Consider the following 16,978-nt stretch of genomic DNA (forward strand, 5'->3'; position numbering starts at 1 on the left):
TGACGTCGTTAGGGTGTCGATAGACCCCAGGTGCGTCAGCTGTTGACCTTCTTCTATTTGATGCAAAAAATTTATCTACTCCCCATGGTGGAGATTATGGTCCCCATAAGTCGGCCCAAATAATCCCTTTCTGACGTAGCTTCTTCGCCTCCGCTGGTGCGTACGTGTCTCTGCCGGTGGCCTTGAAATAGGCCTCAGAATAATACCCGTAACGAGGGTCGTGGAACGGGATGCTTCCACTAGGTGGTTGGACGGATGGAACGTCCACTGGAATCAACTGCCAACCCTCACTGATACCAGTCCAGAAGATTGGGTTCTCCCGTGAATCCTCCTCTGCACAGGAAGGGTTTTTAAGGTCGGGTTTCTACGTAAGGACGAGCGACTCCAGCTGTTGAAAAATCCCACCTCTAGGCGAGGACGTTGGTGAACTGAACGACCGAGATCCTCGTGAATCGTTCGGATAATCCGGCGTAATTGAGGCTTAGGGATTACTTCTACAGCCGGTAACAGCGCTCAGGTAGAGTACCAGGTCACCGGTGTCAGCGTTCCCGATAGCAAGACAGGAGACGAGGACCGCCGGTGGCAGCGTGCCTCCAGGTAAAAGCGGTTTTTAATGATTACTATGTGTCGTAGTGACAGCTTTATTGTTTAAAAATGAACGAAGAGGCAGGACCAAGTCAACGTAATTTTGATCAGAATTCTTAGCTCTCTTAGATCTCGCGATCTACTGACTTGATTCTGTCACTCCTTGGTATTATACATTATCAAAAGCGTTAACGTTGCATCTCAGGTTTCCTATGAGAGAATCGTCGTGGCCCGGGTCTCATGCGTCGTCATCTGTTTAGACTATCCGCGAGCCACAGCGATTTTCTTATCGCAAGAGATTTCCGTTACATTGTTGGTGATGAATAAAATAATATCGCTAACAGAGTAACGATTTATTAATTTATTATTTATTTATGATTCTAAGAATTGTCGAACCGTTTATTCGCCTACCGTGGCGAATAAATAATTCGAGACTTCAAAACAAAATTTCCTAAAATTTTTATTTAAATTTAATTAGAGCCAGAACGTGACAATTGATTGAATACATTCTAAGATATAGAAGAAAATCGGAAAATAATTTGTTTTCGAAATATTCCAGAAACTACTCAATTGATCGATTCTAAAATTTGCTCAGCTCTAGAACTTGATAAAAGGCGACGATTGCTGCCTCAAACATCTCAATCGGTTAATGCCTTCAAGAGGTATCGTTGGAGAAAGAAATGGTGAAAAACGTTTTTTTCCAAATATCTTTGAAACGACTAAGCCGATAAATTTCAAATTTTAATCACCTCTAGAACTCAATAAAATGTGTCATTTGCGACACTTCACGTTGAATTCAGCAGATTGGTTCAGAAGATATCGGCGTCGAAAAGTTAAAAATATGATATTTTATGTTATTCTTTCCGGATAAATCATAATACACTCATATGCCATAAATTAAAGGAACAGAAAAATTTTAGAAATTTTTTAGTGATATTTGCAAGACCGTAACTTCGTAAAAATTAATCGTATCGGGATTATAAAAAAAGCATTTTATAGCTTGAAATCTCAAGTTGCGGCGTATTTTTATCAAAATCTTTTTAGAGCTTCAGCTATTGCACAAACATGAGAAATACTACAAGACAAAATTTTTCTAATTTTTTCTATTCTTTGCGAGAGTCCACGGGGTGCGAAAAAAATTTTTCAGCTAAACCAATGCATGTGTCGGTTAGCAAGTTCAATCAGCTTTAATTTGCAATTTTTGGAGATTCGTACAACTGGTCGCTGAGATTTCAGCCATCAAACGAAAAATGATCCTTTTGGGTTCGGTCATTGATATTTCAGGTACCAATGATCGCACAGTAAATTTGAGGGCGGTGTTGAAAACTTGGATGAATTCCCTTCAAGACCCTTCCATCAATTTTTGGAAAAAAAAAAAAAAAAAAAAATGTTTTTTTTTTTTATTTTTAACATCCATTAGAAGTAAGTACAAAAAAATGCAAATTTTTTCAGTTTTTTTTTTTGTAAATCAACCGCTACTCTGCAATTATCGATGAAAAAACTAATGTTGCCAGGTACTTTTTTAGCTCAATCTCCCCCCCCCCTCCCATAACCTTGTAAATTTTTAAATTGATCTATCGAGCTGTTATTCGCGGTTGTTTGATCAAAGTTCTGCTAAACAATTAAAGAAGCAAATTTTGTTCTTTTACTTGCCTAATCATAATCTAATTGAAAAAATTATTTTCTTTCGTCTTTTCTTACATTTTGGCGTTAGTTACTCAGCATTTATAAAACTTCATAAAGTTTCATAAAATTATGCTGAAAATGGCCTGATAAAATTTTATGAAAATTCATAAAATTTTACCAAATTTCATGAATTTCTACAACCACCATTAATTTTTCGAAAACAATATTAAATTTTGAAAAAAACATTGCAATTAGATCTTACACATTGATCTAATGGATGAAGGCATTACTGAGACAAACTAATTATATTGTTTATTGACGAAAAAATCCTGGCGACTGCTTGGCTCGAATCTATGTCCTTTAGATTTGAAGTCTTTGCTGCTATTCACTGCACCAAGCCACGTACGTGATCGTGAATAAGTAGATAGTATATTTATCGAGATATGGAGTTTTAGACTTTCATACGAAATTCGATATAACTTTGTAAGATCTTGTGAAAATTTTATATAATTTTGAAGGAACTGATAATTTCATAATGAGATCTATAACACATCACGTTACAGATAACATATGGGCGTTAAATTTTTTTTTTTTTTCAGGAATTAACGTAATTATATTTTATAAGTATACCAGAGACAAAAAAATTTGTTTCCAAAAATCAAATTTTTTTTATACATCTTTATGGCTCCCGGCGTTGGTACCGGGAGCTATAAGGGCGTATAAAAGAGATTATTTTTTCGGGAATCGACATTTTCATAAAATTATATAAAATATCATAAAAATTTTACTTATTTACTACCAAAATCTGAAGGGGTATTGTAAAAATTTTTTTTTCAATTTCTTAAATTTCTTGAAATTACTTTTAGTTATTTCTTATAACATATATATTATTCTTATAAGTTTTATTGAACTAGTACATAGCTATGAAATTGTAAAAATATTATTAAAAATTAATTAGAAACCAAGAGATAAATTTCGTAAGATTTCGTGTAAGGCCAGAACTTCAATTATGTAAAATTACACTATGTTTTATAGAATTTTATAATATTTTATAAGACTTCATAAAATTGCATGAAATTTTATAAAAATATCTAAAATTTTATACCACCAAATCATTGGAATCTTCATAACAATTATGTACAATTTTATGAATTTTAATGAAACTTTGTTTAATTTTATGAAGTTTTACAAAATTTTATGAAACTTCATAGAATTATCTTATGGTTTCTAATAAAATTTCATAAATTTTTTTCCAATTTTACAAACTTTTATAAAATTTTGTAAAACTTTGTAAAATTTCACAAAAATATATAAAATTTCATACCAATAACTATTTGGGATCTCGATAACAATTATAAAAACTTTATAAATTTTAATAAAATTTTATGAAATTTTATAAAATTTCACAGAATTTCACTAAATTTCATTAGTATAATTTTATAAAATTTGTTGAAATTTTGTGAAATTTTATCAACTTTTATAAAACTTCATAAAATTTCATGAAAAAACTTTTTCCCGGGCTTGGAGTCTTCATAGCAATCATGTAAAATTCTATAAATTTTTATGTAATTTTATAAAACTTTATGAAGTTTTACAAAAATTGATAAAATTATGCTGAACTTAATGAAAGTTTACAAAATCAAAGTTTCGGCCTTTCATGAAATTTAACAAAATTTTACAAAATTTCACAAAGTTTTATGAAATTTCACAAAATATTACTAAATTTTATCAAATGTTGCGAAATTTTATGAAATTTCATAGAATTATCTCATTGTTTCTAATAAAATTTCATAAGTCTTTTTCCAGTTTTATAAACTTGTATAAAATTTTGTAGGACTTTGTAAAATTTCATAAAAATATATAAAATTTTATACCAATAACTCCTTCGGAACTCAATAACAACTAAAAATTTCATCAATTTTGATAAAATTATATATAGTTCTATAAAATTTCATATAATCGTATAAAATTTTATGAAACTTGATAAAATTTCACAGAATTTCATTAAATTTCATTAGTATAATTTCATAAAATTTGACAAAGTTTCGTGAACTGTTATCAAAGCTTATAAAACTTCATGAAATTTTATGAAATTTCATGAAAAAATTTTTTTCCGGGTTAAGTAAAATAATGATCAGGAATTTATAATAAATAATAATAAATGATCATATCTATCGATTATCAGTAAAAAATACTAGTATATCACAGATATATAGAACAAAATCATCACAAATTGAAATCGATCATTCATGTATATTATATAAAAATTTATGATGGTTTTTTGTCATATATCTGTGATATACGAGTGAATTTTACTAATAATCGATAGAAATAATCATTTTTTATTAATTGTTATTAATTTCTCATCATTATTTTATTAACTATTTCGAGATATTTATTAATAAGTTGAAATATTGGGTATTTAAGTGATATAGATGAATTTTGTCATGTTTTAAAGTAAATCATCCAAAAATTTTGAGTAGGTCCAAATTTGAGCCTTGATATCTTCCGTACGGCTTGACTTACGGAAATCTTTGTTCAGACCTTTTTTATAGAGCGTTTAATTTTCTAAGACAACATGCATAATCATGCACGACTGAAAATGGACTTGCTTAATCACGCATATTTATCCATGAATCATGCAAACTCATGCCTGGATCATGTACGACCATGCTTGATTCATGCATGACACCTTTAAGTATTAATGAATTATTAATAAGTATACAAACTTTGTAGAAAAATTAAAATATTTTTCTATATCACCCAGAATTTTCGTACACAACGAAAAATAATTAAAAAAATTTTTTTTTCATAGTTGATTAGAAAATTTCAATTATTTCAATAATATTATACATTCAAAATTATTAACAAATAATACGCAATACCATTCAATATGTAGATGTCTAATAAAAAATAATAAAAGATAAAGTTGCAACATTTCAATAACTTCTTAGATAATTGATTTTGCATCGATTTTGATAACCTCCAGATATGATAAACTTGATTCTTTCTTTTTATTTTTGTTTATATATATATATATATATATATATATATATATAAACATGAAACTTGTCCGTGAACTTTAACGCGACACTTAGCGTTTGTTTTTTACTATAGAATCCGTTATCTAAAGCAGCGATGTTTTTTTTTTTGGACTAATCAGTTTTGTTACTGGTGGTGCTTCGCTAATATGGATATCTTGTTTCAGGTATTACGCATCTTATTTACTATGATAAATTAAAAAAAAACATTTAGTATATTACTATGATACAGTATATTGTCATACAAAATTATAACCGAGGGGTTATTCTTGTCAAGTCTGGTCACACCTAAGTATTATATTTGAATAATAGGACGCCACTGGAAGATGGATTCGGCCTTCCAGAATCAGATGTAAAATTTATTGTAAATTAATCAGGGTCGTTTAATACTATTTTGTGAGATAGGAGAGGAATAGTGGAATAGGCTGAAATAATATACATAAAAGTTAATATTATTTAATTATAAAATAAACACTTTACTTTTCCTTTATTAATTTTACTTATGACAAACTAATTCCTTATGACAAACTACTCAGTGAACACATGACCTTGTTTTTTGACGTCATACGTAAGTCATAGAAATGTCACGGCATCTTACGTAAATTTAATGTCAATCTGACATTCTACATTACTTTAATAAGATGTAAAAACTTGACATCAGATTGATGTAAGCATGACTCTTGTATGACGTCACAGTTATGACTTATGTATTACGTACGCTTGACATCAAATTTACATCACATTATTACGTATTAATAAAGTCATTATTGTATATCATAATGACGTAATTTTAAAATCATATATTTATTTCAGTAGCAAAGTCACGGTCATACGTAATATGGATGTGACTCTTAAATCATATCTTTACATCAGTAACAAGTCAGTATTTTATGCAATGCTGATTTAATTTCTGAGTCATAGTGTTTTTATCATCTATTTATCAAAATAAAACAATCATAGAATGAATTTTCAAAAATGTGTGAATGTCTAAAAATAACAAATAATTTCGAACATTTTTGGAGCCAAAGTGATCGATAAACTCAATAATAAATTTCAGACGTTTTAGATTAAAACATTAGCGTGAGCATAAAAAAAGTAACTTTATTTTTTTAGATGATATACCGAAAATATCATTGAGGATGAAAAAGAAAATGTGACGACAGTTTGAACTTTTTTGATATTAAGATTGTAAAGTGTAGTATTAGAATTTTTCAATCGATTGAATTTCAAAAAATTTTGTGAAATTATCTAATGTTTCGCAAAATTTTATATAAGATTTTTTAAATTTCACATCACAACAAAAAATTGAAAAATTTGAAGAATCTTAATTAATTTTTATATAATTTTTTATGATCATTGTGGAAGCCGACAAATATTGTTTTTATAAAATTTCATATGAGTTCATGGAGTTTTTTTAAATTTTGTAAAAATCCATCACGAAAACTTATGAACTCTGTCTTTACTGGCATTTCACTCTAAATACATCAATTAAACACAAAACTTGAACTCTCGTGATGTGGATCAGTGATCAACGTTCAGGACTACCAGCCAAGAGGAGCCGTATTCGAACCCAGCAGACGTCCAGGATTGTTTCATCATTTACTGCTATCAATTCGTGTTTATGAATTTGTGATGCGTTCGCGCGGTAATAATCAAATCAAAAATTCGGTATTAAAATTTTTTTTTTTTTTTTTTTTTTCAAAAATATTTTTTCCGGAGTGATGATTTTGACATCACCCATATGTCATACTGACCTCATGGAATGTCACACAGACATCACATTTACGTCACGTATACTTCATTAGTTTTTCATCATAATCTTACGTAAAAATGTGTGAAATAATGAGTCACACCTGAATCATTCGTGACTTATGTCTTACGTAAATTATGACATAGCGTAAAATCACTCTGACGTCAAATTTATGTCAATGTGTTTACTGGGTACTTTCTTATGGTAAACTAATATTTCAATGGCAAGCTAATTCTTATGACACAGCTACATTCCTTAATTGTAATCGTCCCCTGAACGCTCACACTCACCCACACGTTTTGTTAAAAAACCGTCTTCTGGACGTTAACCAAATTTTCTATTAAAAAACCGTCCGCTGGACGTTAATCGGCAATATTTTAATTTTAATGTCCCTTGGACATAATTTTAATCTAATTGTCCACCGGACCTAAATCGCAGACACTGTTTCATCTACTTAACATTAACTTCGAATCTATCTCTCTTCTTTTCTTCGCTTTGTACTTTCAGTATCACGAAATTTACTTTACTCTATTTTCTATACTCTAAATTCTCAATATAAAATTTCTACATTAATTTATTAATTAATTAAGTTTGTTTAATTTTAAGTAATAATTGATTAATTTTTCCACTTATAGCTTTTTCACTTGATTATTTCTTGATTACTCTAATTTAAGGCCTAGATTTACGGACGGAATTGTGTAATCACTTAATTTAATCGACCGGGTTATAATTAGGACCCGTTATCGATCGTGGACAAATTCAAATTTAAATATAAATATTTACCCTGATAGCCAAGTTGGCGAGAAACTGACGAGAAACTTGCAGCCGCAACTGGAACCAAGTTGATCGCCAACAGTTGGTACCTCCAATAGTTGATGGACATTTTCTGAGAAAGTTGGTGGCAAAAGTTGTAAATCCAAAAAGTTGACGATCACTTTCTGAGAAAGTTGGTGGCAAAAGTTGGTGATCATAAGTTGACGGTAAGTTTACTTTCAATTTCCTCAGAAACTTGAATTCCAGTTGCGGCTCCATACTGCCGCCAACTTTCTGAGAAAGTTGGCGGTAACTTGTAGCCAAAAGTTGCAAAAGCTGAAGTTGTCGATAACTTGTCGTCAAGTTGGTCGGAAACTAATGAATGACCAACTTTTTCTCGATCAACTCGTGTTATCAGGGTAATCATGATAATCTATTTTACCTTGTTACAAAATTTATATATAACACTGGAACTGTTGTGACAGTTTATATGTTGTTACAAATATTCAAAGTTTTAAAGTAAACAAAGGATGAATTTTTTTTCTATTTGTATGCATACTATAATTTCGTATTTTCCAAAAAATTAATTATATAAAAACATTTAATACGAATATAATCCAAACGAGTAACTATAGTAAAAATATGTGTTTAATTAGTATATAAATTAAAATATTTTCTAACAATAAAGTTAGATTTTAAAGAAAATCATACACACTCAACGTGAATTACGATTCGATAAAAAAAATTCGTCGTGAATAAATTTATACGAAATAATTACTCAAAAAATTAATAATTTTTTCTCATCACTTATTTAATTTTTCATTTTTTGGCAATTGAAACAGTAAATGATTTGAAATTTTAATGATAATATATTTGTTTAAAAATTCAATTTATATTTATATATTTTTCTAATAAAATGAATATCGAATAAAATTATCAAATAGCTTTTCACTTCAGTGATTTTTTACTTTACAGAATAACTATTCATATAAATATGAGCTGGGCAAAATAATTACTTGATAGCCAAGTAAAAATTTAAAAGCTTGTTAGGATTTAGAAAATCTAGCAACAAGAAAGAAAAGAAATTACGAACAAGGAAGGTATCCCAAGTGTCCCTCCCCAATTTTGATGTGACTGAGATATGTTAGTCTCGGTCGTAATCTAAAGGACACGTATTTTTTTCAGCTGCGGAGACACATATCAAGAGGTTAAAACCACTCTTCAAAGTTGAAGCTCCAAAGGCCTGTTTTTTAAGTTTCGTATAGTTGCACTTTGAATAATCATATGGGATGAATGACATTATTTTGGTGATGAAAATTATGAAAAATGCCTCTGGTTTCATAATAAAGTAATTAATAGAACAGTTTGCGACGAGATGATTTTCCGGCCCAGTAAAATTGCTCGTAAATAAATTTGTAAGTTGGTTAACTCACCTCGCGACAACGAAGAGGCCAGAAATCACGTAACAACTTTTGTCGTTCACATTTTACTCCTATTACTACGTAGTGGGCAAAGTCTGTGATCCCAGGAGTTGCAATGTTTCACCGCAAAGCTTCTGAGTCGAGCCACTGGAACAAATTTTGGTCCAGTGCCTTGCAGCTAACCTTGCAAGGAAGTACGTGGCTGGCTCATTTGAAATGAGGTCAGTTTGTGGGTATACCCAGTAAACATATTGATTTAAATTTGATGTCAAAATCACGTTATGCTAAGTCATCATTTACGTGCGATTTAAGTCACGAATGAGTCAGATGTAACTCATTATTTCACAATTTTTTATGTAAGATTATGACGTAACTGTTACGTAAATGTGATGCCTATGACATTTATGACGTCAATATGAAATGTAGGTGATGTCAAAATAACCAGTCCAGAAAAAAATGAAACATTGAATTTTTGATTATTATCACGTGAACGAATTACAAATTTAGAAAAAAGATTTGATAAAGTAAGATGATGAAGACCTTTTGGGCCTCTCCTGGGATCGAACATGGCTCTTCTTGGCTGGTAATCCTGAAAACTGCTCACTGGTCCACATCACAAAAGTTGGAGCCTAGTGCTTAATTGATGTATTTAGAGTCAAATGCCAGAAGACAGAGTTTATGGGGTACCCCGATAAAAAATGTTTGAATCCAAGCATATATGATTGAATTCAAACACTCAGATATGCTTGGATCCAAATTTTGGAGCGATCCAAGCGGATCCAAACAGATCTGACAACATCCGAAGAGATCTCACTATATCTAATAGATCCAAACAGATCATAAAATATCAAAAGAGATCCGAACAGATATCAAACTGTCCAAAGAGATCCAAACAGATCTCACTATATCCACGAATATATAAGTGTATTCAAGCAGATCTGCGTAAATGTAGATCTTTAGAGAAATCTACATAGATTTAAGTACATATATCTAAAGAAGTTTTACTACATTCTAATGAATGCATGTATAAATGTATTATACTTTAAACCATTCTAAAAACAATATCTACTCACATCTTGGATCTTATTGCTATTACTTAATTATTATTAATGCTTTTGATCAACCTACCCGATAAACAACGTTTGGATCTGACCAGATATGTCTGGATCTCGTTATATCTATTTATATCCAAATACATCCGTATTTGATCTTGCTAGATATAAGCATATATGATTATATCTGCTCCGATCTAATCATTTATCCTAAAAAATAATGATTCAAACATATATATTAAGGCGCTTCGTTTGAAAAGACTATTTTTTTTTTTGGACCATTGACGGAATAATGTTTCAAGTACATAAAATAAATAAATAAAATACATAAAATCAAGAATACATAAATAAATTCTTACTAATGATGAGCTCTTAATGTTAATTTCGAGAACTCGCTGAATGAATTTGAAATTTTCCCATTTAATTAAGATGTAAAGTTCAATTTTTTTTTTTTTTTCAATTATCTATAGCTTTACGGCATTTCCTAATATTTAATTGGCCATATGTGAAAATCACCGAGGTATCTTTTGTCTATAAAACTGTTTATAGCTAGTTTATGTTTTATAACCGGCCAAACCGGTAAAAAATTTTAAAGCCAATTTTTTCTCGAATTTCATGGTTTTTTTATTTTACTCACAAACCACTAGCAGCTTTACATCGAAACTTTATAGGGCTTATTTTGAAGAAAATTTGATTTCCTACAAGAAAAGTTCCCTAAGTCATTACCAAAGAGCTACACAGTTGAAAATTTTGTCTTCTTGTGTATAAAAATTCAATGGTTTAATATTTTGTGTCAATTATTAATAATAATTTATAAATTATTTTTAAGTAATTATTGTTACATTAACTATTTATTAAACAATTATCAGGGAAACTGACTCATAACTAAACTTAATTATCAATTAATAATAACTTATAAATTATTATTAACTAATTAATAATAATTTAATTATTTATTAAACAATAATCAGGGAGAACTAACTAATAGTTAAACTTAATTATTAGATAGTTTTCTCTGTTTCAGTTTAATAATAAAAAATTATTTTATTGTATGACTTATGATATTGTTTAAAAAAAATGAAATTTGTTTAGCGATAATGTTTTTAAATGTTACTTTAAATTATGACTGACCAAAACTGCAATAGAGCCCAAAACGCTCGGCTGCGCACTGTATTGAGAGTGCTTAGCGACCAGCACGTGGTGATAAACGAATTCATATTGTTTAAACTAATCTTGAGCAGTGAAATTTTCTTTTGGAATCTTAAACTTTAATAAATAATGCATGTAACGCATGAAAAAAAACTTAATTTGTTGACTGAGAACTTAATAAAATTCTCATTTGTTTACTTAAAAGTTAATTAACAATAGGATAATAAACCGAAAATTTTAAGCTATTAATATTTTTATGAAATATAGATATTTGACAATAAATTCTGAAAATTGCAGTAATTTATATTTAAGGGTTATTGTGGAATCTATTTTTTAATTAAAAGTATTCAAAATTTTCTGTTGTAAGAATAATTTAATAAATACATGCCAGAACTGGTTGGTGGTTGGGATGTTGGAAAAATACGAATGTTAAGAAATATAACAATATTTTTATTTGTCACAGCACATAATATTACTGGGTTACAATATTAAATCGTTGATTTAATTTATTAATACTGTTAAATTGTCTGAGCTCATGAATACGTGAATAATTAAATGCAAATTGTAAGAGTGAGCTCAAGTAAATAATTGGAATAATTAATTTGAATATATTTGAACACTGAGTTGATTGAAAAAATGTCATGAGAATAAGTAACATAAATTCAGAGGTTACCGAGCGAAGTTAACTATTGAACACTTGAATTACTATTTTAAATAGCACCAATGCATGAATAAATTAGGTTATTGAGTTTATAATAATTATGATCACTTAATTTAATTGATTGGAATGAGTTTATAATAAATTGCACTAAGTTGAATTTATTTCATGAACACGTGGTAGCATGATTGTAGAGGTTACCGAGCGAGAATTAACTTTTATATTATTTAAAATATTGAGCATGTTGATAATTAATTTATTATAAATTGAGTTTTTTAATTTTCTGAGCACTTGATATTATTATTTATCGAATAAATAAACACCTGTAATGTTTTCCGTCGGAATAACCTCTTCAGGAACGTGGTCGTTGATCACTGGAAGTCTTGAGTTTTTTATTGATTTATTTATGAGCTCTGGTGCCTACAATTACAAAAATAATTATATTTTTGATGAGCTGATTGATTACTTAATTGATTTTAATTATTATTTATAATTAATTACTCGAGATGAGCGCAAAATGATATGATTTCTAATAACACGTGTTATCACTTGAATGTTTATAGCGAAAGATAATGGCGGCCGTCTTCTCGACACGAAGCAGGAAGGAGTAGATGCGCATGCGCCGCACTGCGCAAGTCCAAGTTTAAATTTAGAGACTAGGCCCCAGTAGGTGCTGCCTCTATCTGTGGAAGTGAAACTATATTTGAATTCAAATATAGTTTTGATTACGCAACAATTTCATTGTTAAAAAAATCATTGTTAAAATGAAAATTTTGAAAAATCGTTCGAAGGTTTAATTTTTCATAGTGACCACATAAGAAAAACATACATAGACTTAATTTTCATGATCAAGTGGAATATGGGGAGTCCACTTGACGTGATCTGACTCATCTGTAGATATAAAAAGTATAAAACAATTATTTTTTTACTGAAAGAAGGAGTAATTAAAAAAGCTTCCTATAGTGAAACAAAGACATTAGGGTTAAGTTAAGAACAGATGGAGGCAAGTGTAGCAGGCGACAGTTTCGTATTAAATAACGTATTTTTGATGATATATTCACCGTTTCATATTATATATTTCGTCGCCTTTCCCGATTGGCTTCACCTCACCATGTTAATTAATTCAACGTACTTTCGGCTGGGAAACAAGAAACATAGTATACGACCCCCAGCCAGAATGCTGAATTCCCTGACGTATGTGATATCAAAGCCGAGGCTTTAATATCACATCGGCCAGGAAATTCAGCTTTCTGGCCTAGTGTCGTAATATACTATTAAAAGGTCACTCACGAATTTTAAAAATATCAAAAATGATTGAAATTCAGATTGTTTACTTCTAAATTTCTTCTTTGTGATGGCAGTAATAGGTTATGTTTATAGAATCATGTCTATGCGGGAACATTTCAGCCGAAAATTTAAATATTTAAATGGTGCTCAAGAATTTTTAATATTAACTGGTAATATATAACTAATACTTTGAATTAGTTTTTGTGGTGTTTTATCACTCAATTATTGTCATTTCACTGGAATATAACTTTTGCATAACTAAAAATATACAGGACAGTCTTGAACAATAAAATTTGGTAGGTTTTGAAAAAACGAAACAACCTAAAAATTGAATTTGAAAATAAAAAAGTATGTAAATAACTCATTATTTCTATTTCTCGGGTTATATTTTCATTTATTGTGATGCAAATTGGTGGTGAAAAAATCGAGAATCTTTATTATTAATATTCAAGGGTCACTCGAAAACGTTCAAAAGACAGCACTTGGAAATGTTCATAATTCTTGAGCAAGGTTTAAATATTTTATAACAACGGGCCCTGGCTACTTCGTGTCCAGTAGCCACGAACAACAGTTAAAGAATTTTCCCGAATAAATTAATTAATTAATAATAAATTATTAAATATAAATATAAATTATGAGTATTATGTTGCTGGTTCAGAAAGACGGGAAAAGATCTCAGGAGTAGGTCGACTCGTTTTGACCGGACACGTGGCTGAAATTAAAACTTATTCTAGACGACGCTGGTGATGAAAGCAATTTTATTCAGAGACTCAATTCAATTATATATAAGATTTAGTTTTATTTAACCAAGACCCAAATATATACAGAAGTCCCCTTTACTTATAAATTTAATTCCTTTAGAAATAAGTAAGTGTTCAGCGACAATGAAGTAAATTTATTTAACGCACCAATGTTAATGAACACGGGAAAATAAAATCTAATAATTATTTACGCTAGATCGCGTTGAAGAGAGAGATATGAATACAAATTTAATATAAAATCTTATCTGGATTTATTAAGTACGACGTACTGCTGGTATAGGACGCCGCTGCATCGTTGACCTTCGCCGTGGGTCGTCGTTCAGGTTTCTGGGCTGCTTACGGAACTGGATACTTGGCACTGTTACGACCAGTGTAGAGAACACAAAAAAAATCTACATGTTAAAATCCTACCGTATCCTGGTATCCTTGGTAAAAAAAATCTCTAAACATAGGAAGAGGTATTCTCCTTACAGAAGCTCTCCTTCAAGTCGGAGCAAGATACACGCGTGGTAGGGGAACTAGAGCGGGGAGAACTGTGTGTGTCCCCTCATAATCGAGTTAAAATTTTATTATTAGGACAACATAACGATTTATTTATTTTTAAGGTAATAAAACATTTAAACACATTAAAAACAGAAAGAAATACTTGTATTTCCTCACTCAATCAAGAAACCGGGTTAATACACCTTAGTTACCAGGATCGGTTACACCGGGTGTGTTAAAAATAGAGTTTCATTTAAAAACACTCACCTGATGAGGTAACCCGTGAACCTGTAAACACATTCATCGCTTGTGCAAACTTAAACCGTGGTTTCAATAGCTAATGCCACTGATATTTTAAAACTCTTAACAAGACTTCATATGTAATTCGTATATATAGCATAATAAAAGAAATAGTGCGGGAGCGCGTACACATGCATGTAAGGAGGCTCATACATACATCCACACGATCATCTGAATTAGGAGAACATAGAAACGGAAAACATAGCTGACGAAGTCCGCGTGCATACAGAGTAATAATCTATATTACTCAACACTCATATTAGGTACCCTCACTCTCAACCTCAGTGTGTCCCTTTTAAATGACCAGAGCAAGAGAGGACCCCTAATTCCACGAGCCAAACTAAGACACACTCACATTAGTTATCCGATCCCTCTATTTTTACTCAAGACTGCAGTCGCGTGATTTATGAGACATAGGACTTCGACCCTGACATTATGCTTGTCCACTGATGATTCTAGCTGCCCCCCCCCCCCCCCGAGCTCTCATTTTTTATTACCCAGTAACAGGAGCCGTCCAGTAGCCGCTCTGGTGTTCGCCGATACCTCTTAGATGGCACCCCTCCATTCGTTGATTTGGAGGCCAAGCCGTAATGGCACGTGCCACCAAGAACAAGTCCATGTTTACGCTTCCAGAATCTTCTTAAACTAAATGTACGATAATTCTTCTTCTTTTGAGGAGATGCTAGATTTTTTTTTGATAACCAGCATTCGAACTGAAAAGTCATTTAAAGGAAAACCCCCGATTCAAATACCGAATAATTAAGAAAATGATTTAATTGTTTTTTTTTTTCTCTCGACTTGACCTCGGGTACCGCACGTGCAGAATAAACCGCGGAAGGAGAAGCATGTAAAAAAAGACGCTAGTACAGTAAGCATCTCCTCTTCTGGTGTCAGATTCAGGGGCACGGCTCGGTTCCCCTCGATTTCGGACTATATAAACCCGCAGTTTTTCGGTCTAATTGCCCAGTCTCAGTCCAGTCTAGTTTACGCATCTCCGTTAAGTTGAAACTTCGTCGTAATACTCCGTAGTACCGCGCATCAAGGAGTTTATTATCACCCAGGGGTACTGACAGGACTAACGTTGAATACTAGGTCTTAAGCCAGTATGTTACACATTTTGAAAAAGTCAGAGAACTCCCAACCAGCAACAACACCTTTGTACCACGAAAAGCTGAATAATTTACTAATAAACAATTGTAAGTTATCCAATCGTTTTTTTTTCTATTATTTCTCTAGAATAATTCTCTATATTCTCTCATACTCATTACCGTAACGACGTGGTCTCCGTCGCCCGAGTAAAGGACTTAAGTGTCTTGACTCGAAATAAGAGACTGTATCTGGTATTTGTTATTATTGCATGTTAGACGTAACATAAATAATAATTTTTGGTGTCAGAAGTAGGATTTCAATAATGAAACGCCCGCGGTAATCGAGTATGTCCGGAAAAAGAAATAACGATAATAAAAAAGGTAATTCAGGTAACAATTCAGCTGAATGGGAAAATTTACCTGCAAATCCAAATTTATTAACATCTGAGCAAAAAGCACAATTATTAGGAGTTACTACTAGGAGCTTACATAGAGAAAATCAACCTGTCAATCAAGAAGCTGAGAGGGAACGAGTACAACGGGAGGCTGAGGACCGCAGACGCCAAGAAGCTGAAAGAGAAAGGATACGACGGGAGACTGAGGGTCGCATTCATCAGGAAGCTGAGAGGGAACGACTACAACGGGAGAACGAGGAACATCTACGTCAAGAAGCTGAACAGGAAGTAATACAACGAGAAAACGAGGAACTACGTAGACAAGAAGAGCTACGCCGCCAAGAATTGTTAAGAGCGGGACAGATCGACGCTGCAGGAGTTGCCAACAGACAAATTTAGGTACGCGATTTAAATATGGATCCACCTAATATTATAATGCCTACCCCAATTAAGTATGCATTGGAGGCAGTCCCTTATTTTAATGGTAGCAATATACCATTAGCTCATTTCATTGATGGATGTAAAGAGGCACAAGCTATGATTCTAGCAGAACATAATCGAAATTTGGTAATGCTACTGAGAAACAGACTAAAAGGAGAGGCACGACGAACAATACAAGGTACGCCTTT

At 31.4% G+C, this 16,978-nt stretch overlaps 1 protein-coding gene across 1 annotated transcript; it reads left to right on the forward strand.

The window, feature by feature from the left end:
• The first annotated feature begins 16,301 nt into the window (after window positions 1–16,301).
• Window positions 16,302–16,748, forward strand: LOC128668182 (trichohyalin-like). Its single transcript, XM_053740502.1, has one exon. The coding sequence runs from the start codon at window positions 16,302–16,304 to the stop codon at window positions 16,746–16,748; it is 447 nt and encodes a 148-aa protein (XP_053596477.1).
• The last annotated feature ends 230 nt before the right edge of the window (window positions 16,749–16,978 follow it).

The sequence above is a fragment of the Microplitis demolitor genome, chromosome 1 (assembly GCF_026212275.2).
Source record: "Microplitis demolitor isolate Queensland-Clemson2020A chromosome 1, iyMicDemo2.1a, whole genome shotgun sequence".
NCBI classification, from domain to species: Eukaryota; Metazoa; Arthropoda; class Insecta; order Hymenoptera; family Braconidae; genus Microplitis; species Microplitis demolitor.

Coding starts and splice junctions, on each gene's coding strand:
- LOC128668182 (XM_053740502.1), top strand. CDS start 16,302: ATGTCCGGAAAAAGAAATAACGATAATAAAAAAGGTAATTCAGGTAAC.